This window comes from Megalops cyprinoides, chromosome 15 (assembly GCF_013368585.1).
Source record: "Megalops cyprinoides isolate fMegCyp1 chromosome 15, fMegCyp1.pri, whole genome shotgun sequence".
NCBI lineage: Eukaryota > Metazoa > Chordata > Actinopteri > Elopiformes > Megalopidae > Megalops > Megalops cyprinoides.
Window position 1 is genome coordinate 19,030,609 of NC_050597.1, and position 27,794 is coordinate 19,058,402.

General features: G+C 48.2%; 1 protein-coding gene across 1 annotated transcript; it reads left to right on the plus strand.

Moving 5' to 3' along the window:
* Nucleotides 1–76: 76 nt before the first annotated feature.
* march5 (membrane-associated ring finger (C3HC4) 5) lies at nt 77–27,794 on the plus strand. Its single transcript, XM_036547128.1, has 6 exons — nt 77–474; nt 15,608–15,810; nt 25,361–25,491; nt 25,769–25,952; nt 26,779–26,945; nt 27,477–27,794. The coding sequence occupies exons 1-6, from the start codon at nt 431–433 to the stop codon at nt 27,591–27,593; spliced, it is 846 nt and encodes a 281-aa protein (XP_036403021.1). The 5' UTR covers nt 77–430; the 3' UTR covers nt 27,594–27,794.

Genomic DNA, 27,794 nt, shown 5'->3' on the forward strand with positions numbered 1-27,794 from the left:
CTTGTGTCATTTCTCAGCTGTTCGGCAGGCGCGTTATTATTGGTGACGCAGTGCGTAGCGCCGTAGACCCCGGCGTCACCTCGCACAGACAGTCAATGGAGTCGAGCGGTCACAGCGACGCAGTTACATTAATAACAAACCACGTATTTCTCGTCCAGGGCAAAATTTGGAGCTGAAAACAAAAGCACGACACACTGAAATTGCATTTATTTATTTATAATGGTTAAGTAAGATTTTTTAACATTTAAGTTTCGATCGTATTCGTGTGTTTTGTTTCGCTGAACCTTCCCGTGGCAGGCCTCGTTTCGAACACAGAAGGCCTTGGCTAGCTAGCTGTCGGTACGTTTTCTGCACAGTAACTGTCTCAGCTAGCCAGCTACACGTTTATTTTCATAAGACGAGTGTGCAATCAGATATTGTAACTGCGAATATGGCGGATCAGAGGGCCGTGGTAATGCAACAGATTTTGGACAGGTGAGTAGAGTTATGCAATGAATGCTAACACAAAACACATTATTCCGAGGCTAGCTTTGGATGTGCGTTTTCAGCTGTTGCACCGAAGAACTGCATAGTTAGCTACGTTTGTATAGCTAGCCTGGCCGCTACAAGTGGTCGGTATACCGAAAATCTTTATTCGGTTCAATGGCATTGTATAAGAGGCGCTATCCAGGCACACGGGGTCCGCACCAAATAGGCAGGTATTGGCCAGCTAACTGGCAAACCTCGTACTGGTTTAGCGCATTGACTGCACATTGTAACTAGCTAACTAGTTGTCTAAATGTTTTACTGTAGCTAGGTAATTGTTAATGCACAATGTGTGGCGCCATGCCGGTGTCCCTAAATGTGCTATGGAATGTATCCGTAGCTAAGGTGTGTGTATGCTAGCAGATAGCTAAGATAATTACTCAAACTAACTACTCCAATAACGCACTCAGTCCTAATGACACACTATCCTTAGGTTTCTAGTTGTATAAACAACTCTGTAAACTAACAACACACTTACTGCAGATTAGGGTGTTATTATCAATATTATTGTCTATGCGATAGTGGGATTCATTGTTTTCATATAGCCCCCCCCCCAAAAGAAAACACTAGTCCTCTGGGACCCAAGTTGAGTTGCTCTGAATACAGTGTGGCTCTCTAGGACCAGAGCCGTGTTGCCTTGCAGACAATGGCCTCCACAGTCAGGGCTGTGTTGCCCTGTAGACATGATGGTCATCGTGGGCCAGAGTGGAGTTTCCCGACATACACTGCAGCCCATCAGAACCAGGATTTAGTAGTCAAGCGGATGTCATGGCCCCGTAGGACCGAATTTGAATAGCCCCGCAAACATGGTGGGCCTTGAGGAGCAGGTTTGATTAGCCATGCAAAAACCCAAGGCCCTCCGTGCCCAGGGCAGAAGAGCCGTCCAGATACTGACCGTTATGGATGCTGAAGTGGCCCTGCAGTTGGACAGGTGGCTTCCAGATGAAGATTGATTTCATGTGTCACATCTAGTATATGGGCAACGTGGGGTATCTGTTCAGCACATCAGAAACAGATGAATGTTGATGGCTTCTGCCAGAGGGGTACATGAGTCCTGTCCAATTTTCCGTCCAATTTTAGTCCTCGGTCACTTTGGCTCCTGTTAGTTTTCACATGTGATGAGTTCAGCACTTGACCATGTTTGGAGAAGCTGTGGTCAGTAAGAAGCCAGTGAAGTGGAACGATTCCCCTCCCACCCCATAATATGCACATCCCTGTCTTTTGTTCCATACTGTTTGCATGATCACTGGCTCATAGTATTTTCCATTCGAGGTGTGAAAACAGCTCTCAGAAGCATGAATGTATTAACAACATGAACAAGTATTAAGATTAAATGGTCAATGTAATTAATAATGTGCCTTTCAGGTTTTTTAAGCTTGGGGCAGCAGCGTAGCATAGTGGTAAGGAGCAGGACTCGTAACCGGAAGGTTGCCGGTTTTGTTCCCCACTGGGGTACTGCTGTTGTACGCGTGGGCAAGGGACTTAATCCAGAATTGCCTCAGTAAAATATCTAGCTGTATAAATGAGTAACATGTAAAAATTGTAACCTATGTAAGTCCTGGATGAAAGCGTCTGCTAAATGCCAGCATTGTAATGTAATGGATGTGTGAACAGACCCTTCCCTGTAGTGACTGGCCATTCTCTCCTGAGAAGCAAACGGCACCATGCATCTTTAGCCTGGAGTCACTTGGGCTGTTCTTGTCTCTCGCCCTGTCTCTGTTGTACCAGTGCGCAATCCAAGGGCACTCAGTGGCTTCGCTCTCAGATCAGGTTATTGCTCTCCCATTAAAGCCTCTTATTACCCTCAGTGTAAGTGACACTGACTGCTTCTCCCATTAGTGGTGGAAAGTTAGAGGTTTTGCTTGGTCTGCACTGAGAGGCGGTGTAAACTTTTTTTTTTTTTTGATTTTTCCATTGCTCAAATATCACATGCGATACTCGTGTTTAGCTTTCCATCTTTCCTATCCTTATCAGGGGCAGTGGAGCAGATTTCGGTGTTTGGCGACACAGATGCTTAACACCTGCTGGTAGAATTAGCTGCTTTTGTACCTTGAAAAAACACATGCGTCTGCCTTGCTGTCTGACCTTTCCTAGTGAAACCCTGAGGAACATGGTGTTCTTCAGTTCTGGACCTTAGTTATGGTATACTTCATGCTGAAAGGCTTTGCATGTAAGTTGTGATTTGTTTCAAAGCACCTGAGAAATAAACCCAGGGAAAGTTTCTGGGTGAACATCCCACCACGCACACCCCGAAGAGGAAGGAAGCACAAAAGGTTGCAGGCTGAGTATCACCTCAGACATGCTCAGAGCAAGAGCTTGGCGGAAACTAGAATATCAGTGACATAGTGGGCTGTGCTGCTACTGCTTCAGCTGACACACTCAAAATCATGGCCTTTTCCTCATCTTTTGGTGAGGTCTGCCTCTCCAAAACTGACCCATAGGTGACTAGCATCTATGTGCTTTCACACTGTAACAGGCTTGTCCCAGAATGTAATTCCACCTCGTGAACTTTTCTGTGAGTGAGTTAGATGTCATGGTTAAACTTTTATCGAATGCTTGATAAGCACAACTGGGTTTGGTTGACAGAATTTCTGTTTGCACCTTTGAGCTCTTCCGGGCGCTTTGTTGAATAATATGGCACATTACCAGCCCTCCTTTCAAAGCAGATTAATAAGATTCAGTAATTAATAAGGTCATTTATTAGATTCAGTTTAAGTGCACTGTGCTTTGTTCTTAACTTTGAATTATACATTTAAGTAAGCGTTAAATTAATCTAGGCCTTCATGGAGTTAAAGCTCCAATAGGATACGGTCTAGGTGTTTAAAGATTATGTAGTACTCAGTTTTTTTTTCTTTTTCAAGGAACAATCTTTATGTTATGGAAATATGCAGAGAATTATAGTTTACTCAGATCTCCTATGGGTCAAAAATATTTTTGTACTCTTGCTGAATTATTTTAGATGATCTGTCTTTGAGAAGACGCAATGATAAATGCCATGATTCCATTTTTAATCCTGTGGCATGGTATTGATTTCTCCTGTCTTTTTGCTGTTGTCTGGGTAAAACTGTTCTCTGTGTCCTGACCTTGTCAACGTTTCACTGTCGGGAACGCTTTCCAGAATATCAGATCTTACTCTAGCGTGTTGCAAAACGGGTTTCATTGCTGCAAGAGTTACCAGTAAAGCATAGATTTGTTTTTCCCCCTTCTGAATGCCTGAAGCTCAAGATAAGGGCTTTACCATTTCGGAGCACGGCTCAAACTGTGCTTCTCCTGTACACGCACATGCACACACACTACCAGCAGAATGTCAGTGAAGACCTTGTAATTCTAAAGCACTAGCTGGAGGTATTTCCTTGAAATGTTTCGTATATTGCTTTGTTGGCATTTAATGGGGAAAAATATATTTGAAGTAATTTGCTCAGGTGGTGGCCTGAGTTTTCTGTCTTATCAGCATTGTTCTCTTGATCGTCTGTTTTAATCATTTTCAGGAGTGAAAGAAGAGGAAGCCGAGTAATTACGCACTCGTCCGTTTGAGCAAGTTGTGTACTCGGCTCTATCAGTGACAAACACATGGCCCTTTGGGTAGCGCTATCTGGACCTGTCACCGGCAGCTGGCTCCCTCTGCGACATGCCGTTTCATTAATAGAAAGAGGAAAAACAAGCTTTAGTCTGTTCGCACCTTCCACTGTCTGGCCAGTCCTTGTGCTCTTTAAATTTCTCTGTCGTTTGAGTTCGGTTTGAAATGCTCTGACGCTAATCTTCTGGTCTGCCTTCTGCTTTCTCCCTTTTCCCCCCGTTCATATCCCTCGGCGGCTCCTCCATTTGTCTGCCTCTATTTCATCTGCTGTCTCTCTCTCTGCCTGCTTTTAGAACTGTCAGTGTACGGTCAGTTTTATTATCATAATCATTATTCTGCCGATGCCCTTATCCAGGGCACCTTCCAGAGCATTAGAAGATAAAAGTGATTTAGCGATTTAGCCTTGAGGCCTGTTTTTGTTGCGTTATTAGTGCACCATGTGATATGGCGGATAGAGGAACCCAATGAAACCCTGCCTGTGTAAATGGGTTACAGGACGTAGGTGGAAGATTGGAATCATTGTTGCCCTGAATAGCGAACATTGCCTTGGATGTGATCCAATTGCATAAGCTTCTTCTGCGGTTCGAGCTGGGGGTGAGAGATGCGTGCTGTTTGCTGTTCTCTGTGCCATTGACGGTCCGTTCCAGTGGCTGTTGCTCCATTTATTGCACCTCGGGGAGGCGTTGCTCTCGGGGATGGCTTTTTCTCACTCGGCTTGATAACCGGCAAGCTGCGTCGTGTCTCTCAAAGATATTGTCATCTTTCAGGCCCTTGATGAACATTATTAATCCACAGGAGTCGGACCCCGTTGGCATGCTGCTCGTGCAGCTGATCAGATATTGGGAATGGTTTTTGCTGTGAAATCTCGTCATCTGAAGTAATGGTTTACCGTCGAAAATTGCTCAGTTGTCCTAAATTGTTTAAAAGCTCTATTCCTTGAAAGGTGGGGTTTGGTTGATGGGGGATGTTTAGGTTGAGACTGAGTGGCATCAGCAGAATCTGGCTGGAGGTATTTCCCTCGTGACTGCAGTTGTTGCTGGTTAAAGGTTAAAGGTTTGCTGGTGTGTCTTGGATCATCAACATTCATAACAAGTTTTCAAAAGCTTTTTTAACCCTTTCACATAAATATTTATAAAGGAGAGCTTTGTAAAATCAGGTGGCCCTAAAGCAGTGGTCAGATATTCAGATTTTTGCAATTTAATGGTGGTAGCACTAGAATATTCAGTTCAGTTCTTCATGTGTGTGTCTACTACGAATAACTGCGTAGAGAAATGAGAGCCAGGTACTCAGTATGAGAGGAGCTAAAAATGCTCCATATTGCAGAAAACAGCATTGAAATAAGCCATGACTGTATGACACTGGAGCCGTGAAATGTGAGACACAATGTCGATTGGTATTGCCGGTCAGTTCATCAAAATGTTGACATTAGTGTGATATTAATCAAGATCAAGTGCTGTTTTAATAATTCCTCTAAAGGTTTAAAACAGTGAAATCAGACTTCCTCAAGGAGAGGTCAAACTTGGGGTTCAGGTGTGAGGTTCTATAATGTGGGTTCGAAATCCTGAAAAATTGCTGAAGAACCAGCACCGCAAATGGTAAATTCTGAAATGTTCTAATAACTATTTAATGTAGAATAATATCAGTCAATTAGTTAGGAGATAACAGTGGAACTGTAGGTAGACACTGTTAGAGTGTGGCCACAGTTAGACCTTCATTGTGCTTATCATGTGTTACCTGACTGAGACTGAGTGTCCACACTCTTCTGCTGTGGGGCATTACACACTGCACCAGAAGCTAGGCTACGCTGAGCATTCAAAGTATGTGCTTCTAGAAGTTCCTGCATAAAAGGCTCTAACGTTCTCCGGGAAAAAAACAAGGTGCTGCATCTGTCAATGCACTTTTTTAAAAAAATGCAGTTTTTCCTAAAAGCTTTCAATGGCTGAATTCATGACCTGTGTTTGTTGGTACGCCCTGTTCCGAACGTGTTTCTTAACTTCGAGTGTGCATAGGGGTTGGTTAGGGTGTACACTCACCAAAGCCTCAGTGACACAACATAAAGAATCCTTGCAAACTGAGAGGTAACCTTGGACTTGTATTTAGTCACAGCTTACAAGGGAGGTGCCACCTCATGATCTACTCAGTACTCTCTCCGAACTGTTCCGCATCTGTGTATGCACATCTATCCTTCTGTGTGTGTGTGTGTGTGTGTGTGTGTGTGTGTGTGTGTGCACGTGCACGCATGCACACATATGTCTGTTTCAAAGGGCTTCTGTATGTGTACACGCACATCTGTGTTTTAGTGCATCTGTGGTGTGCTTTGGATGTGGGGTGTGTGTGTGTGTGTGGGGGCGGGGGCAGGTTCACATTTGCAGATTGAGGTGAAATGTGACCCGTGGTGAGTCGTGTGACTCCCAGGTCTGAGGTGGTGGGGGGGAGTGGAAGCCAGAGGAGATGTTGCAACCTGACCTCCACCCCCCAAACCCCCCTACCAAGTAGGCAAATATAGCCCCTGACAGCCACCGCTTGACTGTGCCGGTCCGACAGGAAACACGAGCCAGTCGGCAGGCCTCCACCTGTTGGGTGCCTTTCCCCCGCTCCAAGGCGGGGAGACACTCACATGAAGCGCTAGGTGAGGCGTGCTGGGTGGCGAGAGCTCCCTGCTCGTCAGCCAGCTCTTCCGAAAATGTCTGCAGGTGATCTTGATCTGCAAATGCAGTACATGGATTTGCATGTAACGGCAGCAGAGGAGCGGTGGGAGTGTTCTCAGGTGTTGGCACAATCTAAGAATGCCCCTTACTGGGACATAGCAGAGGCAGGAGAAGAGAAGCATCCACACCCACTGATGATTTCTCTCTTTATGCAAATCCATCTGTAGCCTTGTAACCAACCAGCAGACCTGCCCTAAACTATCATACATGAATTGTCACAAATTTCGGTTTGCGAAACATGTGACTGAGGGTGGATATAGCAGGCAGTGAGTCTCTTTAGATGACGACCGGGTGGCAAAGTAAGGAGGTACTGCAAAGAAAGCAGGTTAGATACATATTCATGCTGCCTTATTCATACAGATTATTACAATGGGCTTTTTGTTTGGTGCCATTCTTCACTTACATAGCAGATACCTGTATCCACGGCAACTTGCAGAGCTTGCATTTGAGCATGTCTATCTATAGCTGGGTGTTTTCAGTTATTCAGGTTAGGTGCAGTGCTCAAGGCTGCAGCAGATGTGTCACGACTGGGATTGAAACCCGCAACCTGGTTACGAGCTCAAGAGCGGCGCTATGGCACTCTGCAGCCCCAGTTTAGATGAGATTAAAGGTGGGGTAAAGACAGACAGACAGACATCCTGTACACACACACACACAACCCCCCCCAAAATTGATGGTCAGTTTGGGAATCTGTGTTGGCCGGGATCCTCGGCTCTCTCCCGAGCAGGCATTATGCAGTGGCTCCTGGAGCTTTCCCACAGTCACGTGACCCGCGGCGCGTGAAAGAGCTCTTTGTAGAATGGCCTAAGACCCCCTTAAACCTGAGCGGCCTGGGACTCGTAAAGCCATGAGAAAAGAGCCACGCCACGCCCACCGTCTTTGTGCCTGGCGTCAATCAGACCGCAGAGAGGGCCTTGTTCTCCCCCTCTCACTGCCGTGAGTGTGAACGAGAAGATAACCCCCGGGTGGATCGTACCCCGAAGCACCGATCCAGGATCAGCTATCCCGACCTTAATCCTAACCCTGACCAATTTATGCAACTAACTGAAATGTGTCCAGGGTCAGTGCGTAGCCGGCACTGTTATCTGTGCCATAGCTTTCATATTGATTAAAGTGAAGAGGAAAAACGATCATCCACGCTGTTGATGGAAGTCCACCATCCATGCTGGTATTTGTGGCAGAGTTGTCAGGCATAGGTTTTCCATTGTGAAACTCTGGCATTGAAATAGTGACATTTGTTAACCCTTTTAGCCTTTGTTGAATAATTCAGCTTGAAATCCCGGGCATTGCTTGTTTGTGGTGCAAAGCTCTTCAGTTTAATCGGGCTGAAAGAGATTTTATATGCATTAATCAAAGGGTAAATCTGGAGGCATGAGCTGTGCAGCATTTTGCATCCCAAGACTGACATGTTGCAGTGAGTCACAACAGTGTTTTTATGTGCTCAGCGTGAGCCATCAAAGCATGATTAGGTGGCTATCTTGGGCTAATGAATCTTTATTTATATTTATCTTTGTATGAGGATGTTATTTCCTAAGTTTCAGCTAAAACATTGTTGCCCTCAGCCTCCACTCCCCAGCAGCCTTAGTGAGGCAGGTTGAGCCTTTCTGATTGAGAAGTGCCTTCTGGAGTTTGTATGACACTAGGGCTACCATAGAGTTGGTTACAAACACAGAAGGAAAACAAATTACTTGTGGCCTAGTAAAAATAATACAGACTCTTCTTTCTATTGTAGTAGAGATGAGGAACAACAAATACATTTTAAAATATGTGGGTGAATTAAACCATGTTGGCTGATTGCTGTCTTTTAGCTAATCAGAACTGAGAATGGACAATGTCTGGGTCATGCTGACACTTCAAGCATATTCATTGGGCAGGAGAGACAGTACCGTCTTAAAATGGCGGTGCATTTACGTGAGTCTCCAGAGGCAGATGCGTTCCCACTTTGAGTCAGGTCTGCTTAAGGGTTCTTCCTTTTAGTAAGGCAGTTTTTCCTTGCAACTCTTGCCGTCGGCTTGCTCTGGGGTATTCAGGCCCGTGATCTTTGTAAAGCTACGTTGTGACAAATTCTCCTGGAAAGAGTGCCACACAAATTCAATGGAATTCAATTGAATTATGTTCTAATATTGAAACGCAGACATAGTTGTGGATTGTAAGTCCTCATAAAACAAAAAGTTTAATGAGATTAAATCGTTAATGAATGATTTAATTGTATTCTTATTTAAAAGTAGTTTGAAAGTACAGTACTTAAAAGTAATGCTGTCAAGCTGGGGCCAGGTTTCTCTAATGTCCAGACATCGTGATCAAGAGAATGAGTTGGATGATCACTCGATTAAAATAGCAATCCGGTCACACAATTCGGTGAAATTTCTAGTTCAGAGGGCAGTGGTATTTTTTATTAATTGCCACCTGTGGCTGTTGAGCCAAACTGTGTATTTAACCACTGAATCATCAGAGCCTGCTGAGTATGTTTTAGTTCCGCTGCGGTCGTGATGCATGTACCCCCTGTTCCGTGGGTGACTCTGCGGCTGACAGTACACTCAGTGTCTCCCTGTGGTTTCTGAGTCATGTGACAGTGGTTAGAGGAACCTGTAGCTTCTGCAGCCCTTATTTTCCATTCACAGAACGAACGAAGCTTCTGGTCATTCAGCAAGTACTGTTATTAAAAAAGTTATTGCCCCCTGTTGAGAATGAAAGGGATGTTCCTATGATCCAGCAGTCACCGATGTACACGATTTTAATCAAAACTGAAGTCACATGTAGTTGCATGGACTTTCCCCTCTTCTGTGAGGGATAGGTTGGGATAGGTTTTTTACATGTTACCCATTTATACAGCTGGATATTTACCAAGGCAATTCTGGGTTAAGTACCTTGCCCAAGGGTACAGCAGCAGTTCCCAAGCAGAGAATCGAATCGGCAACCTTTCAGTTACGCCTCTTGCTCCTTACCACTGTTACACTGCCGCCCCACAAAAAATAGCAAAGAATAATGCCTGTTACTGGGCCTGTCTGCTGTCTCTGTGTGTGTGTGTGTGTGTGGTGAAGGGGAGGCTTCAGGTCTGCAATGGTGACCCGTGGGCTGAGCCGTGCGCCGTCAGCAGAGGACATCCATTCTCCCGCGGTCCAAAGATAGACGCGACGCCGTGGACCTGCGCCTCCCTGTATTATATTGCGGTGAAGGGGCGGGCGCATCGCCCTGGGGGGATTTAATGTTGCTGATTTGACAAGAAGGGAAGTTGGACCTTGTTGCGTCAAACGCCACGCTCGTCCGCAGCAGAGAGCCGCGCCCGTGCTCTGACACCCTGAAAGCGCCGAGAACTTTTGCACCGTAGAGCTTGTTGCGCAATCTGTTTTCTCGCAGGGGTGCGCGTTCACCTGAGACTCTCATTCAGGCAGGTGTCCCGTTTCCATCGTTAACCCTTTGCTGCGCGTGCATTCCGCCGTGCGTGTGCCGACCCGGCAGGCGAACGAGGAGGGCGCCTCTGAGAGGCTTGCGGTGGGAAAGGCGGGGAAGGGACCGTGTGCTTTAAATGATGAACAGCTTTCTAGTATGCCATTTTCATTTTAGTGCAGCCTCATTTAACTCGCAGGATGGGGAATGTGGAATATTCCTCCTGCTGTGAGGAAGAGCAGAACTCGAGCAGAACTCCAAATGCAGGGACAGCTTGCGCCCTTCAGATCTGAGCCCGAAATAAGCCCACTATGACAGACTGAACCACTTAGTGAACCAGGACGATATGCTCTGACTGGAGTGGGCTATAAATTTACGGGTAATTATACTATAAATGGACAGTAAAGGATGAATTTACCTGCATGATTGACAACAGGTTATCTCTTTGGAATGCAGCCTACTTGAAGTGGCCCTGTTGTTCTGTTTGTTGTAGGGGGTGAGGGGGGGCAGGGGGGTGAGAGAGAGAGAGGGAGAGAGCAGGAGTTTGGTTTCGGGGCTGGATCGTGTTGCGGCTCTGTTGGTCCAGCGCCTGTCATGATGCAGGCAGGGTTACGGGAACAGGAGACGAGAATCTCGAGGGGTGCCGGTACCCGCTTTGTTCTCCGGTGTTCCGTTCCCATGGAGACGCCTGCCTCCTTTTACAGTCAGCGTCCCGCTCTGACGTTGCTCCGCACTGCGGCCGGCCCTCCAGCTCCTGCTCAGGCGTGTGCCTCTCCATCACGTTCCTCCAGCGTGCGTGCGTGCGTGTGTATGTGCAGGTGCGTGCGTGTGTGTGCGTGCGTGCGTGTGTGTGCGCGCGTGTATGTGTGTGTGTGTATGTGTGTGTGTGTGTATGTGTGTGTGTATGTGTGTGTGTGTATGTGTGTGCGCGTGTGCGTGTGTGTGTGTATGTGTGTGTGTGTGTATGTGTGTGCGCGTGTGCGTGCGTGCGTGCATGTGTGTGTGTGTATGTGTGTGCGCGTGTATGTGTATGTGTGTGTGCGTGCGCGTGTGCGTGCGTGCGTGCGTGCGTGCGTGCGTGCGTGCGTGTGTGCGTGCGTGCATGTGTGTGTATGTGCAGGTGTGTGTGTGGCGTTTTTGTCAGTTTTCCAATCTGACTATCCTCCAAGCTATGCCAAGCTAAACCCAAGCTGTTTGTTTAGCAGCACAGCCTGCGTCATCAGTGGTGTTCTTTGCTGGTGAATGTGTACCATGCTTATGGTGCAGACTGGAACTGTTCCTTTCGTCCTGTCTGGGTGTGCACTGAAGCATCTAACCTGTGCGCCCCCCTACCCACGTGCCCCCCCCCTCAAATCTTGAGGATGCAGCATTCTGGATATCAGTTCCCACACTGTGAAGGAGCCGCTGGTGGAGAATGGAGAGGGGCTTGGGTTTCCTTCAGAAACGCAGGCCGTTCTCCTGCGTCACCCGAGCGCTCTCGGGCCCCAGCTCGTCCGCGCCCCGCTCCACTCTGCGCGGCGCTCCATCTTTTATTCAGAGCGTGAAAGCAGAAAAAGCGGCAGGGCGCGGGCGGAGAGGCCGTCCCCGGCAGGGCTTTGGCGAGCCCTCTCCGTCCCCCTGCGTCCCCGTAGCAGGAGAGAAGGCCGACGACGGAAGGCCACAGATTTGCCATCCATTATTCAGGCCGCGAAGCTCGGGGGCTTTAATTATACATCTCTTATTGTGCCCCCACCCCCTTGCATCCCGCATTCAGGATGATGAAACCGGAGCACAACGTCTGAGAGGCGGACAGAGAGGAAGCCAGATGCTTTGCTGAAAAACAAAAACAAAAGTTGCATCACTTTGATTGTGTTGTGTCTGGAGGTGTCAGTGTCAGCCACACACAGGAACAGGAAGTACTCTGCCCAACTGGCAGGGAGGTCTCGCCTGTTCGGTATGGCCATATATGGCCAGAATTTATGCCATTGTCGAGTCTTTCTTTGTGTACGCTGCATGATGGATTCTTCATAATGGCGTAGTGTGTTTAAAGAAGGGAGTAATTAAAAAGGGATTTGGAAGAGGAAAAAAAAACTCAGGCAAAATGTATGGTGTGGCCTGTTCCTGTTTGTGAGTTTAAGTTTTAACATACAGATGCGTGAAGTTAGTTCTGGTTATGATACACTGTCCAGTCATGGAAGAAGCTCTCAGAGTAATAGTTAGGGTTTTGGGCTGAAGTGGAACACAGTGGGGGTGTTCTCATGCCCTCAAGGGAATTCCCCCTGGTTGACCAGTGAGTTGAGGCAACCAGTTCTGATAAACCTGGCCCACAGGAGCAGCCAGCCGAGTGGCTTAGAAGGTCTTATGTTCATTTCTCTGTGGGAGCCCCCTGTTCTGAATTCCATTCCGTCAGCGGGCCAGTACCCACAATCCCTCTCTTTTAATCATGAGTACTGAGGCACATATATACTGTTTTTAAAAATCTGGTGTGGTGTGACTTGACTGGGTACTGAACCATAGAATCAGGACAAGTGCTCCAACCACATGGTTCAGTTGGTTAGAAGAAGGAGGAAGGAGGTTGAGGATGTGGCTGGTGTGAAAGCACTGCAGCTGGCTTAGCAGGGGTGTGGGTGTGGGCCAGTGGAGGACCCCCTCGCTGTGAGTGATGCTCACCTTCACACCCCCCCCCCCCCCCCCCCATGATGCTGGCCTAGAAAACCTGTGAAGCATTCTTAGATCTCCTTCCAGGGTCTAAGAATAACAGGCTCCTGGAAGTGTGACGGGTGAAATATGGAGCCAAGAGGGGAACAGCTCACCCGATCACTGTGAGAGAGAGAGAGAGAATGAGAGAGAGAATGAGAGAGAGAATGAGAGAGAGAGAGAGAGAGAGAGAGAGAGAGAGAGAGAGAGAGAGAGAGAGAGAGAGAGAGAGAGAATGAGAGAGAGAGAGAAGAGAATGAGAGAATGAGGGAGAGAGAGTGTGAAGTGTCCTATTAAAGAAAGGGTGTCTTCATCCAGCTCAAGTGATTTGTGTGAGGTGCTTTTTTATATGCATGTGTACATGGTTACTCTGTGTTTGACATTCAGAACCCTGTGGGTGTGTATATAGTCTTTTTGTGCGTGCGTACGGGCGTGTTTATTGCAGTAGCCGGAGCAAAGCATTCCTGGTTATCTCCATGTAGGCCTTTGGAGGTAGAAAAACCAGTGCACACAGACCCAAGCCGCTGGCCTGCTTTTCCTTTCAGCATGAAAGATGCTGAAATGAAGGTGTTTGACACAGCACACAGTCAGGTGGGACAGGACTGTGGTGTTGCAGAATTTCTCCTTTTATGTCAACAGTGTGTCTCTGTATTTACAGAGACTGATGAATCCTGACACGCGGACTCTGAGTCACCAAACCCTGTTTCCATTTCTCTGCCCCGGGGGGTTCGAATAGCTCAGAGTGTCCTCTACTCCTCCGCCACAGGGGCTTTGACCTGGAACACAGCACACTTTCACAGGCAGGGGTGGGGTCGAATCCTAATCCAGGCCGGGACACTGCAGTGGGGGAGCGAGGCGCTCAAAGCCGAACGGCTCCGGCAGGGTACAGGGCCGTCGAATGCATTCTGACAAGAGAAACGTGGAATAGGCCTACATCAGCATGTCTGCCGCGGAGGAGAGCGAGTGGGTGCCGAACTCATGTAATTCCTCCCACACGATTGCTCTGCTCTTACAGCGGCCTTATCCTCGTTGGCACCTGAATCGCTCGCGCAGTTCAGATTAACCTGTGTGACATGGACCTCAGGCCACAGCCTTTATCCGGAATACGCATCTGTGGAATGTGGCAAAGCCAAGACTGCGATAAGGCCAGGTAATGATTATAGCGCACTATAGTAGTGTAATAATTCTATTGTGCAACACGCAGATCGCACGATGCCCCCGTGTAAAATTGCTTAGCTCTGGTGATCTGCAGCCGAGCCGTTCATGAGTTGAGATTCATCTTTTTCACATTCTCAGTGATGAAAGGCCTCAAAAGAAAACTGCAGTCGTGCGGTCAGTCCACGGTCAGCACGGTTCACCCACGCGTTCTGAAAGATCCGTGCCAGCGATGCACGAGGGGAAAAGGTTCATCGTTATTCAGTGTGTAGGAGGAAGAGCGGAGGCTGCTCAGGACTTGCCGGCTTGATTAATGCCTCGTTATGCCGCACACCCCAGCAGTGCATCGTGGGAGATATATTGAATTATCACTTGGCATGGTTTCAAGACGCAACATCTGTCAGGGTGTCACACAGAAGCAGTTTTGGGGGGGGGGAGAGAGAACCTGCTTTTTTCTTTGAATTAGCTCTCATACCAGAAATGGGTCTTTATTGTAACATAGTTTTAATGCATTCTGCGAGAAGAGTTATGAGAATTCTGATCAGGCGATGTGCCTCACTTTTCTTACCCCTAGAGTTAAAAAAAAAAAAAGAGAAAACCCTCTCAAATCCATAAACCCTCCACTTATGCCTTTTTAAGAGGTGGCTTGGTTCTGCTGACTCCACCACTTTTAATATTTGGTCTCCTCTTCTGAAAGCTCTCGCCAAGATTGCGCTTCAGCCTTTGTGTTCTGTGGATATGAGCAGCACAAGCGCTTTCTTCATTCCACAGACACAAGGGGATTTGTGCTTTTATCTAGATCGCTCTTTTATCTACATCTGCTACAAGCACGGCAACTGGAAGATTCTGGGTAATGGAAGAACGCAATAATGTTAGGCGCCCAATTGGTTTGGGGGTAAAAAGCAGTGGGTTTTGATCAAACGTTCACTGTATGTAGCACCTGTAGTTGAGCTGAGGCTTGTGCTCTGTGCAGCTTGTGTATCAACGTGTTCTTTCCTCTGGATCAGTGGTTGTGTGTTCTGGTTCAGCTCAGGTAATGTATCACCTGTCACTCAGGGCTGAGCACTTAAAAGGAGTGCATCTCCTCCTCTTTCTGCAGTGGAGGGTATACTCACTGTGTAGGCTTACATTGTGTGTGTTTTTGTGTGTGTGTGAGAGAGAATGTGAAACTTATCTTTCTGTGTTTGTCACAGTAGCTGCTGGGTGTGTGTGTGTGTGTGTGTGTGTGTGTGTGTGTGAGTGTGAGAGAGAGCGAGAAAGAAAAAGAGGGTAACACTTTCTCCATATGTGTTACAGGAGCTGCTGGGTATGATTGTGTGTGTGTGTGTGTGTGTGTGTGTGTGTGTAACACTCTCTCTGTGTTACAGGAGCTGCTGGGTATGTTTGTGTGAGTGTAACACTCTCTCCGTGTGTGTTACAGGAGCTGCTGGGTATGTTTGTGTGAGTGTAACACTCTCTCCGTGTGTGTTACAGGAGCTGCTGGGTATGTTTGTGTGAGTGTAACACTCTCTCCGTGTCTGTTACAGGAGCTGCTGGGTATGTTTGTGTGAGTGTAACACTCTCTCCGTGTCTGTTACAGGAGCTGCTGGGTGTGCTTTGCCACAGACGAAGACGACCGCACAGCAGAATGGGTGCGGCCGTGTCGCTGTCGGGGGTCCACCAAGTGGGTGCACCAGGCGTGCCTGCAGCGCTGGGTGGACGAGAAGCAGAGGGGCAACAGCACCGCCCGCGTGGCCTGCCCACAGTGCAATGCCGAGTACCTCATCGTCTTCCCCAAGCTGGGTACGAGAGGGGCGCCGCCCTGGGGATGGGACACACGGAGAGGTCAAAAATGTAAAAATTAAATAATACTACTGTAGATGGCACAAAAACAAAGGTTTCAGAATGAAGGAAAGTTCCTCTTGAATGTGACATAGGAATGTAGTAGGCTTATTGTGGTTGTCAGGAGCATACAGTGCACATGGAGCAGAGGGTTGCAACACTCCCCTTCGGACACTCTCCTTCCGCAGGTGCCCACATCCTTTCCTGAATGGTCCAAGCCCAGGTATACTTCTGAGTGGACAGTTACCTCCTTCTGGACACTCCCACACCCAGGTTTACCTAAGTGAATTCCGGAGTTGACCCCGCCCAGTATACCTTGGGTACATTGACATGTCCATTTTAGAATCGGCTGCAGTATACTGAGTAAGTTTAACTGTCGTTTACGGTCGTAGTGTCTGCAACGTGACGCAAAACGCAGTCGTCACGATTTTGCTGCAGCGGGCTTCAGAGTGCGTTCCCTAATCCCCTTTCCGAGTTGTCGCCCCCCCTGCATTTCGGTACTCTCTGTTCTTTCCGTTCTGCCTGACACAGCTCCCTGTGTCTATATCCCCTGTCATGTTAATGGATGCCAGTATGTAAGGTAGCCCAGCTGCATCGGTGTGCCCCCTCTCCTGTTCCATTAACCTTGGCTCTCTCCGGGGGGGGGAGCGGCCCGGCTGCGGTTATTTCGGGATAAGCCTCTGTCTGCGGCGCTCCGCCTCGGCGGGCCGCGGCCAGCTGTGGAGGTGCGCTGTAACGTTTCTGTGCTAACCTTCAGAGCGGGATGAGAGGGGGAGCGGAGCCGCCTGTGTCCCCCTGCCGCCCGCGCTGCTGCACTGCGGAGAGGGGAACAGCTCTGCCGCGTTTCCGCACAGACGGTTGAATTAAGGCTTCTGTCCTCCCTCAGGGGAGGAGATCAGTCATGTGACGCCTCAGTAAGAGCACTTTGAAATTGATTTACTTTTTTTTTTAATCAGCCGAGTTACCAGTTACAGCACCCCGTTTGTGTCTGCCAGCAGATTTTCCCCTTTTTTGTCCTAACGATGACGTTGGTGGCCGGTGTGGTCCCTCCACTGTGCCGAGGTTGTTTTTCCTTCGATAATCATTAAGCCAGTTGTAGTGACCTGCAGAGTTTTAAGGGTTTCCCTGAGAAAGGCTCCTTTGAAACATGGCAGACCTAATTCTTACGAAATGTGTTAATCCTGGAGGCGAATGCGGGATAACTGCAAAGTTACGAGGCCGTGGCAGGAAGCAGACCTCCACCAAACGCAGTGAAAACCCAGAAGGAATTTCAGCTGCAAGCCGCTTGATTTCAGTGTGGAATAGGCGAGAGAGGAGCCGGTGCGATTGTGCAAAGGGTCAAAAGGGTGTAGGTGCTGCGCCACCACCCTGACTGCCCCGCCGCTCCGCACTGCGTCTCGAGGCGTCGGGTGGGGTAATTCCAGGGTGTAACAGACTTGGCTGGCCGTGGCTTAAATTGGATGGCAGAATTACGGGCGCCGAGTGGAGGGTCGCTGGCCTTTACGCGCAGACAGAAAAGAGGAAATTGGGCCTCATTCGTAAAGCGGCCGTCAAGTGGCTGCACAGACTCAGACGCAGTACCCCTGATGAATCACAAGCTCAGCGCCAGAAATAGCAGGGCAGGCCGAACCTGGCCGATCCGCACGGAGCAGCAGACAGAGCGGGGCTGGAGATATGGGGGGGATAGGGGGGGGTGCATAACTGAGGAGCTTCCTCTCTGCTGGCTGCTGAAGGCCACTCCCCTATTGGCATATAAACCAGACGTCAGACATGTCATGATTTGTCTATTTATACCCATTTGAGTCATTAACTAAAAAATACCGAGTATCTGAATACCAGGCCCAGGATTAGCTTGGTTTGGTTGGATGTAAACTACTTGAGGAGAGTCTTACAGTGCCAGATGGTATGGCTCCATATATGCTGTCTATGTCCACTTAAGGCCCACTCTGTATTCAGTAAATACATTGTGGCCTTTAAGAAATTGCGGTAGCAGATATATTTAAACTAGTACAGCCATTCCATTACTTTATTTGCTCAGCGGACAGCCTTATCGAAGGTGACCCGTGTAGCTTGCTTACATATTTATCCACGATGAAGCTCGACGGGATATTTACTGAAGCTGAAGTGGTGCAACTGTAGTGTCTCCTCTGCTTTTGGAACTATAGCCGCACATTTTTAAAGCACTTGGGTAGCACACTGTTCCCTGAGTGCTCCTGTGTGAACTTTGTGTGAACTTTGTGTGTGTGTGTGTGTGTGTGTGTGTGTGTGTGTGGAGGTCAGCCCTGCCAGTTGAACAGAATGTTGGATAAGTGGACCGCAGTGGCATCAGTCACAGACATAAAGTAGGTCATGTGACAAGGGCCCAGGCGCGTCATTAGGAGTTAGCTGGCCCTCAGCATTGGTGCTGGAGTCCTTGGCTGGAGACTGTGTGCCATGCTATTGTACCGGCACGCAGGTGCCTTCAATAATAGATCGATTAATGAATTGCGTTTGTGTGGCTCTTTTCATCCCATCTCAAAGCCCTTCAGAAGAAGTCTGCTCTGCCCTCACCTTGACACGCTCACTGCACACATCATACTAAATGGACAGAGATTATTGTACAACCCTGTTGCCCACACAGTGCAGAGAGAGAGAGAGAGAGAGCAGCTGCATTCGGCTCTTTTGTGCTGTATATTCGTCTGGTTATTTTCCATTAGTACACGGAGAGAGAGATACAGTATTCTACCCGTGTATGTGCAGTTTGAATGCGTTGGGCTCCATTGAAACACAGACAGAGCTGCTGCAGTGCTACCAGATATGTGAAAATGCTGAAGTGCTTTAGAACACAGAGCTGCATGGATTGTACTAGACTATATACTGTGTGACTATATACTGTGTGACTATATACTGTATGACTATATACTGTATATACTTTTAGTTCAATAATGTGAAAAGCTGAAATGTACTTACTGTATTTTACGTATGATATGACTGTTACGGTCCATTAGAACATCAGAAGCTGGATTGTACTAGCTTACATACAGTACAATGGTGGTGTGGTCCATTAGATCATTCAAGAGAAATTGTAGTCACATTTATATACATAATGACTACTTAGTGATCTTTAGGAGAGTCTTACAGTGCTAAATGGTATGGCTGCATATAATCCAGTGTTTTGTTCTTCCATCTTAAGGCCCACTCTTTACTAAATACCTGGCCTTTAAAACACTGAGATAAAGTAACATAAGGTTTATACGTATATGGTACAACTGTGTTACAGTTCATTAAACTACAGAGCCACATGTACCATAGATGCTTATTTAGAGTATGAAAGTGTTGCGGTTGATTAAAACGCAGAGCTGCTGTGCTAAGCTGTTTACAACTGTCCTCTTTGACACTGGGCTGCTCTGGCTCCCTGACACAGCACTGTAAAGCCATGCCGTACTGAATCACGGTCTTTCAGCGGTGGCTGTGTGTGACTGCTCAGAACAGAGGGTTTCCCAGAGCGCACTGCATTATGCTGATGCCCCACTTGACCCAGAGGCAGTAAATTGGCCACCATTTCGCAGTTTGGAGTCACATGCTGAAGCGTCTCAGTTTGGGTTTTAATTGAATTTCCACCCCGAGTGCTCTCTGTGCAGGCGTTTAAAGCGGTGTGTGAGCAGACCTTTATGAGCGGCTACAGCATGTGCTGCGGGGGCCGGAGGTGCCGTTGGCTGTATCACCATCATTAGGCACACAGCTGATTCAGGGTGATAATGGGGTATGTGACAAGTGAGATCCACCTCACTCCTGCTTCTGCCAGATGTGTGTGTATGTGTGTGTATGTGTGTGGGTTTGGCCTGTCTTAATTACACTAATCATGGAATCTACTGCCAAGCGCTGGGAGAAAAACTGCTCTGCCTCTTTTGTGTGTTTGTTTGTTTAAATTGCACATAGGCATAAGATCTGACCCAGTTCCTCCTGACGTGAACACTGCAACAATGCTTCAGCAGGGAGGAAGTGGAAGAGGTTCCAGTGCTGCTGTCGTCAAAACGTGTCAGAATAAGGCCTGCAAGCTTTGTGTGATCGGCACTCACCGGGGAATTCCCGCCAGTAACGCTGTGCCCCCAACTAAAACCCAAAATTGGGATCTGCACGGTTTTGGTTTCAGGATTATCTGCTCCATGTGCTGCTTAGTCTATGGTTTCGTTTCCTTATGCTTGATACTGCCCTCTCGTGTTGGGGTTGTGTAGTTTCCTATCTCACCAATCTGGGCCCCTCTTCATGAAGCACTGTACTGAGAGGCCATTTTGAGCATGTTTTTTCATCAGATTATTCTCAACTCTATAAAACTGCCATTCTTAAGAATCCGATCCCTCCATGTGGTGCTTTAACTTAAAGCCTGGCTTTGCCCCTTGATACATTTTTTTGTTTCTGTGAAACTGGTGATTAGTAAAAAAAAAATCTCTGCCGGCAGCCTTTAAAGAGTTATAGAGAACGAACAGCATTGCTGATAACAGCCTCTCACTCTGACATACCTTGATGCTCTCCTGCTGAGAATTTCACACCACTTTCATCCCTGTCTCACCCTACTGCGTAGAGCTTTCAGGGGAGGGACCTCACTGATGATTGGAGCACAGCATCTGTCTTCTGAAGGCCAACAGCCCAACCTGTACGAAAATACATCTTTCAAGACCTTTCATCCCGTTTCCTGGCTGTTTTTTTTTATTGTCGCATGTCGCTGTAAATGTGCTCACCCGGAAACGCTCGGCGAGTCATTTGAGTTGAAAAGCAGGGAGTGTTTTTGGAAGGCTCTCAGCGCTCACACATCATTATTCAGTCTGTGCTGTTGTGGGTTACCAAAATTAGACTTTATATTTAAATCCTTCCAAGCACATGTCCCATGATAACTTCGGGGCGTATAAATAGCTGCTCAAAAGTAGCTGCGAGAGGTTTTAAAAAAAGGGAGCACGCCAGTAACGCGATAGCGGTCTGCTTTTACACAAACTCGTTTTACATCGGCCTGCGTTCGGCCATGTCTGTGTGCCGGGTGAAAAAGGATCCTTCCCTGGGTCCAAGCGTATGAAGACGGGGAAGCTTGACTGAGTGTGGTTTCTTACACAGTGTTTAACATAATACCACAAGCTAAAACATGCACTGTACCGCTCGCACGTTAGTAATGTGTGCTGGGGGCACTCCGTCGAAAATTGCATCTCTCTTGGATGATTGAGTTGTGATTATGGGGAAATTATGGTCTGCCTTTTTAGATGAGACACCAGCAGCCGCTGTAACCGTGACTGCGGTTGCCATGACAGAAAGCCATGGTGACAGTGCCACGTCATCAGGTATAAAGTGGCTCTCGCAATCTTCCATCTCTCAGGAATATGGCAGCGTCAGCCTTTTTTAAAAAAAAAACACCATGTGTCATTTCTATTTGATTACCGTCCCAATCTGGCAGTCAGTGTTAATTTTGGGCCACCTCAGTGGGGCAGGGGTGAGTACAGCTGGTCTCTGTGGTGCTTCCCTGACATTAACCTCTGAAATGGAGGGGCTATTAGTGTGGCCCATGATGGCCGACCTGTCATTCCCAGAAGGCCCTCTGGTTCTCCCTGTCTGCATGGTGAGGTAGTGAGTGTGATACCACAGCAGTCCTGCAGAAGGAAGAGGCCGCATGGTCCCCTGCTGTGACCCACATTCCCTGTCCGTCCTCCCTGCTTTTTCCCTGTATTTCAGCCCTGGGTAAAAATAGGGTCCGTGAGTGGAAATCAGGTTGTGTTCCTGTAAATATTATATGATCTCTCTGAGCGGGGCTGGAATGTGAGCGAGGGAGAGGGGAAAAAGAGAGGAGCGAGAGATCTCAAAGGTCACGGCTAGTGCGTCTGAGGTATCAGTTGAGGATGTGTCCGGTTCGCACCCGGTCTGGTCCAGTCCGTTACACAGACGGTGTGGTCCAGTCAGTGGGCGGCCTGGTGCATTGCCAGCCCTGTGTGGTCTACACGGCCTCTGTGTTAACTGAGAAACTCTGATGCAGGCCTGTTGTCAGAGGATTTAAAAAAGCTGCTGACTCACTCAGCGAGACACTGAGAAATCAGGCTCAGCTGTGTAGGAACCTGTGCGATTCAAACGCATCACACACCGGCACTCACAAACACACTCGTGCCTGTACACACTTAGAGCTGAATTTTGCCTGCCGCGCCGTTGGTCTGCGTGTGCAGTGTAAGGCAGCAGTGCCTCAGCGCTGGGCTGGGCACCTGGGCGTTGCAGGTACAGTCTGTACTAGTTCCGCTCTGATGGCATGAGACGTTTCTCTCCATCCCTGCAGGGATCAGGGACCTGAGCATGCTGGAGCTCCATTTTAAACCAAGCTCCCCCCGAGGCTTTGAATGTAAAAGGGAGCTTATTTTCTTCATGCATTCCCTTGTTAAATTCAGTAGTGTCTGTGCCGCATGACAAGACGGGACTCTGAGGGTGTGTGTGTGTGTGTGTGTGTGTGTGTGTGTGTTAGAGAGAGAGAGAGAGAGAGAGAGAGTGGCACAGAACACTATCAGTAGCAGATAGCAGCCACTGGGCTGTGACCTGGGCAGCTTTTTTGCTTACCTGCAGTTTTGCGAAGCTGCCGTGTGATCAGAGCACGATCGGAACGTCTGGTTCTGATCTCTCTGCAGCAGCACAGACCCTGGCTCTCGCTACCATGCTACGCAACGCATCTCTGCTTTGATGGAGTGGTGGGCAGGTCATTCTGCCGCAGTCGTAATGCTTTTAACTCTTTAGCAGATGGCATGTCTGCAGATTTGCAGCGAAGCTGGCGGGGGAGAGATCATATAAAAGCAGAAAGTAAAGCCTCGCCCCTCTGCGAAACTGCTGTCCACATAGAATGGAGTGGATACGTCCACGCTGTCTGCCTCTCGAGGGGGAATCCAGATCCAATATCATTATTACCCTGTGAGAGGGTAAAAGGCATCCAAAAAATGGATGAATGTAAAATGAAATGAAATAAAAATGCAAAGGTCCTAAAACTATTGCAATTTGTGTTACCCTCTTAAAATGCAGAGAGTGAGCTTGTGTGAGTGTGGGAGGGTGAGGGAGGATGGGCAGGGAGGAATGAGGACGGGGGAGTGCTTATTAAACAGCAATGCTAATGCCCTCTCTGGAAGAGCTACCTGCAGGTCTGTAATAAGGGCCTGCGCGGGTTCTGCAGCGAGATATGAGATCTGCTTCTTAAGCATGTTGCAGAGTCATGGTTTATCCGCTGGGCGTGTGTGGTGGAGAGGAGGGGCTCCGGATGGGCACGGTTGGGGGGGTGTGTATGCGGAACTCCTTGAGGGGGATGGGATTTGATGGAGGAGGGGCGGCAGGGGTTGGGGGAATTAGACTGAATGGGTCTTGTCTTAGCATCGGGAGTGCTTGGTAAATTTTCCTTCAAATCCCAGAAGACACAAAGATATAAAAAAAAAGGGCTGAAAATAAGTCAGTTGGGATGAACTGCTCCCCTCTGCCCCAAAAATAGAAATGTTCTGCCTTGTGCCTGGGGGGAGGGGGGGAGGCTGGAGCGGCTGGGTGCAGGAGCGCCCCGAGCTCCAGCAGCAGCAGGGAAAGGGCTTGTTGTGACCCCTGCTGGAGAGAGGAGCACCCTGTCTCACTGCAGCTGACGCTGCCCCGGGCGGGACGTCCCGCTGACGGACTCTCTGCTGCAGGGCAGCCCTCCCTGCCTCTTTATAGCTCCCCCTCTCGCTTCAGCTCAGTGGTGCCTTCAGTAGCAGTACAAACCAAAGCAGATGCGTAGATTATGAAATAAAACAAGCTACAGGTATGTATGACTGTATAGCACAACACATGAATATGCACAGATGTAGGTAAACAGGAAAAATATAATTGTGTATTTAGAGAAATATGTATGTAATACAGTTAACCAACAGTTGCATAAACAAAATGTAGCACAGCAACAGCGTGATTTAGCTGTTTATGCTGTACTGTTCCTGCCACGCAGAGCGCTCCGTGTGACCGTCAGACTGGGATGTAGCTGTGTGTTTGCCCATAGGCCCCTCTCCTAGCATGACTCACATCTTTCTGGCATCAGTAAAGTTTGGGGAGAAATGGTGGAGTACTGTAGTTATCAGTTTGAATAATGCTTTCCTTGCGCAGAGTTTTTATTATGGTGTATTAGAAGAGCTCTCTCAGTCTGTCATTTAGCAGTGATCAAAGAGTCTGTCCTCGCTGGTAGGCCAGCTCTTGTCTGTGCCAACTCATTTCAGTGGGCAAGACCGTGATCACTGAGGTGGAATTTGGTCAGGACCTGTCTCTGCATATGTAACAGTGATCGCATATTCTGCTACTGAGTGCTCTCTTTCTAGGGTCTGATGGTGGTCATCGAAACATGTTGTTTTTGCGTTTGTATCCCTAAGGTGCAGATAAGTGCTCTATCCCTCTCTTCTGTCAGTCCCTCTGTCTCTCCCTGCAAAAAAACAAATAGCTTTTAAGGGAGGAGGTGCACTCAGAGGGGCTTTCTGTGGTCACAGTAAAGCTGAGGCTTTTTCTCTCACTCCCTCTCTCTTTCTCCTTCTCTCTCTCTCTCCTTCTCCCCCCCCTTGTCTGCCTGCCAGCAGGACTATAGCAGTACAGCTCTGACGCAGCAGAGCTGCAGAGCTTAAACGTGACCTGCCTCAGCACCGCACGGCATAGAGGCTCAGTAATGCCTTTCAGTGTTTGCCTACCTTTTGAGGAAATGAATGGCATGAATGAATGTTCAGATCATTGAGTCAGAATGAGGGCTCATGCTTCAAGGCTTCATAATGCCCAAGTTTAGCTGTGTGCTGTGGGTAACCTCTAAACGTCTTGGGTAGTATGCGCCAAGCACACAACAAGTATGTGGTCCTTACAAAGCTGACAGAAACGCATTAGTGCATCCAGGAGTTTGTGTGCAAACATGTTAACACGAAGCTATGTGGGACTTCATATTATATAAATTTGAGCTAACTAGTTGTGCATACCCTCAAGTAAGCCCTGTTCTCCTTATAAATAGCTAGCTAGCTAGCTAACACCTGATAAGCTGGCTGGCTATTAGTACCAACAAGTTACATCTGCACGTGTTTTCAGCTGTTCTTGTATAGCTTGTAAGATGGCTACAGTACAGAAGAAAAATGAGGCAAGAGGAGCTCTATGTAATTCCCATCTTAATTTATTAATATACATAGAATGTAGCAATGAAAAATAACTTTCTAGATTCATTTTAGATTTTAGGTGTAGTTTCACATGTTTAACATGTTTCACTGAAATGAAAAATTATATCATAGTAATCAAAATGGTTTTAAATTGAAGAACTATGATTAGGAAATATGTTTATCTCTCGTGGTCAATTGGCAGTCAATCAGGAGTGTGATACCTGTTTGTTACGACCATGTTGCCATATAGCTACGCGTAAATTTGATGTACTTATTGGCAATGGGATTTAAGGTGAGAAAAGTGTTTAAAATTCTGAATACCACTTCACTTATCTTGGCCCTAATGGTATTTGTTGAAATGACTTCTGTTCCCTACCTCTGTATTGTTGCAGGTCCAGTGGTCTACGTCCTGGACCTAACTGACCGTCTCATCTCCAAGGCCTGTCCCTTTGCGGCCGCTGGCATCATGGTGGGCTCCATCTACTGGACTGCGGTCACTTATGGAGCCGTCACAGTCATGCAGGTCAGGCCCTTTTAATTGCTTTAAATTTACTTTTCACTTTTTAATTACTTTTTAATTACACAGCGTAAGAAAGGGCTCATTTATAGTGTGTGAACAGAAGAAAAGTAAATGTCATTTTCGGTCCTGACTCTAATGTGCAGTCTGCAAGAGAACACCAGTGACGAGCTGCGTGCCTCTTTCTTTCTGATCTTCCATCCTACCCCTGGTCTGTGTTTCTCTCCCACCCCTCCCCATGACAATGCTTTGCTCTCTGTCATCTCCTCCCCCCGGTCTCCAGGTGGTGGGCCATAAGGAGGGTCTGGACGTGATGGAGCGGGCAGATCCTCTCTTCCTGCTGATTGGCCTGCCAACCATTCCGGTGATGCTCATTCTGGGGAAGATGATTCGCTGGGAGGACTACGTGCTGCGGCTGTGGAGGAAGTACTCCACCAAGCTTCAGATCCTCCAGCTCATCTTCCCCGGTGAGAGACCTCCCCGCCACCAGGGTGGCGGTGTTTCCCAAAGCGCCTCCTGACTCCATATCAGTACATCTTAAAATTGAATTTCTCTGGTAAAGGATTGAAATTATTTGAAAATTGGGGAAATATTTGACTGGACAAATCAAGATGATGACCCTCATTCAATGAATTCTGAATACCCCTGACCAACATTGCCATGGGACCAACCCCTTGTGCCTGTTAATCAGGACTTGGTTTCACTCCTCCACACTGAGAGTTAGAAAGTCGAGATCTAACTTGCTATCATTTTAAAAAATACTGTGGAATAGTAGTTATTAAATCTGCGGGTAATATTCTACTCAGAAGAGCTGTAGGCACACATGGGACAGATTTGGCACTAGGAAGTATGTGTCATAATTGGGCTCAGTCTTACAGCATGAGCATAAGGTGGCGGTGTGTTTTATCATGTTTCTGCAGTGTCACGCCCCGGGTAAGAGGGCATTCTGTGTTATGTAGGACTGTTAAATCCGATGGCTTTTGTTTTTGGATTTTCACCATCCCGCTGGCACCGCCCGCCACCCAGACTGCAGGGGTTTGGCAGGATTCTGCTCACCCTGTTTTCCACTGACCTCATCAGCAAGGGGAAATCAGACCCTGTGACCTTTCCCGGAGCAGGCTGTGCTCCTGGGTCCAGAGCAGGTGTGGGCGGCCCAAGCTGTGCTGCCAGGGCCGCGGAGGGGCCTTCTGTACCATTTTGGGCGTGTCAGGTTGCACACACTGGCGCTTCCAGACATGCACACGCGTCTACATTCGCACACTCTTACTCCGCCCTCTTCTGTACCTCGCGCAGGGATTGGCCGCCCTGTCCCCCGGATCCCGGCGGAGGCCAGCCCCCTGGCGGATCACGTGTCGGCCACGCGTATCCTGTGCGGCGCCCTGGTCTTCCCCACCATCGCCACCATCGTGGGCAAGCTCATGTTCAGCAGCGTCAACTCCAACCTGCAGCGGACCATCCTGGTGCGTCGCGCCCCTCGCCCTCCACTCCGCCAGACTGTGTGACCTTTATTAAACCACAACAGTGCAGCACAGGCCCGGTGCGACAGTGACAGTTTAGGGGGAAGATGCACGATGCGGTTTGGCCAATTAGTTCCTGGGGAATAGTAGGTGGCCAGATTCACAAGCCAGGGTTGTGGAGTTTTGCCAGGACACGGATTAATGTGCCTTCTTACACTTTCTTATGAATGCTGTGGGACCTTTAATGGCCCTTGCGGATCAGGGTTTTGGTTTAATACCTCAACAAAAATGTTATATGTGGAAAGCACAAACAGCAGATGGCCGTTTGCATAGCAGAGTACGAGAACGCGCAGGCCAGATGTTTAAGTGGGTTAGTCTTCTCTCCTGTGGGCTCAATGCAAGGGCAGGCACAGGAGGGAGTGTAGGCGCGGGTGGGAGAGGGGGTTAGTCACGGCGCGAGTGGGAATGAGTCAGTGCGTGAGTGGGGGGTGCGTGGTGACGGTTCGAAGCTCTGACGCTGCTCTCTCCTTTCAGGGGGGCATTGCGTTCGTCGCCATCAAAGGCGCCTTTAAGGTCTACTTCAAACAGCAGCAGTACCTGCGCCAAGCCCACCGCAAGATCCTCAACTTCCCGGAGCAAGAGGAGGCCTGAGTAGCGCCCCCTGCTGGACTGTTGACCTGTAATACCCATGTACCCTCTCCCCTGCAGCCCCCTTACTCAGCTCTCTGTCCTGTGGAGTTTATTGTACGCTGCTGGTACTTTACTATCATGATTCTTACTGTTAGGATTATATTTTAAAATCTTAAAGAATTGAGATGTGGAGACATGCACGCACACGCTGACAGACGCAGA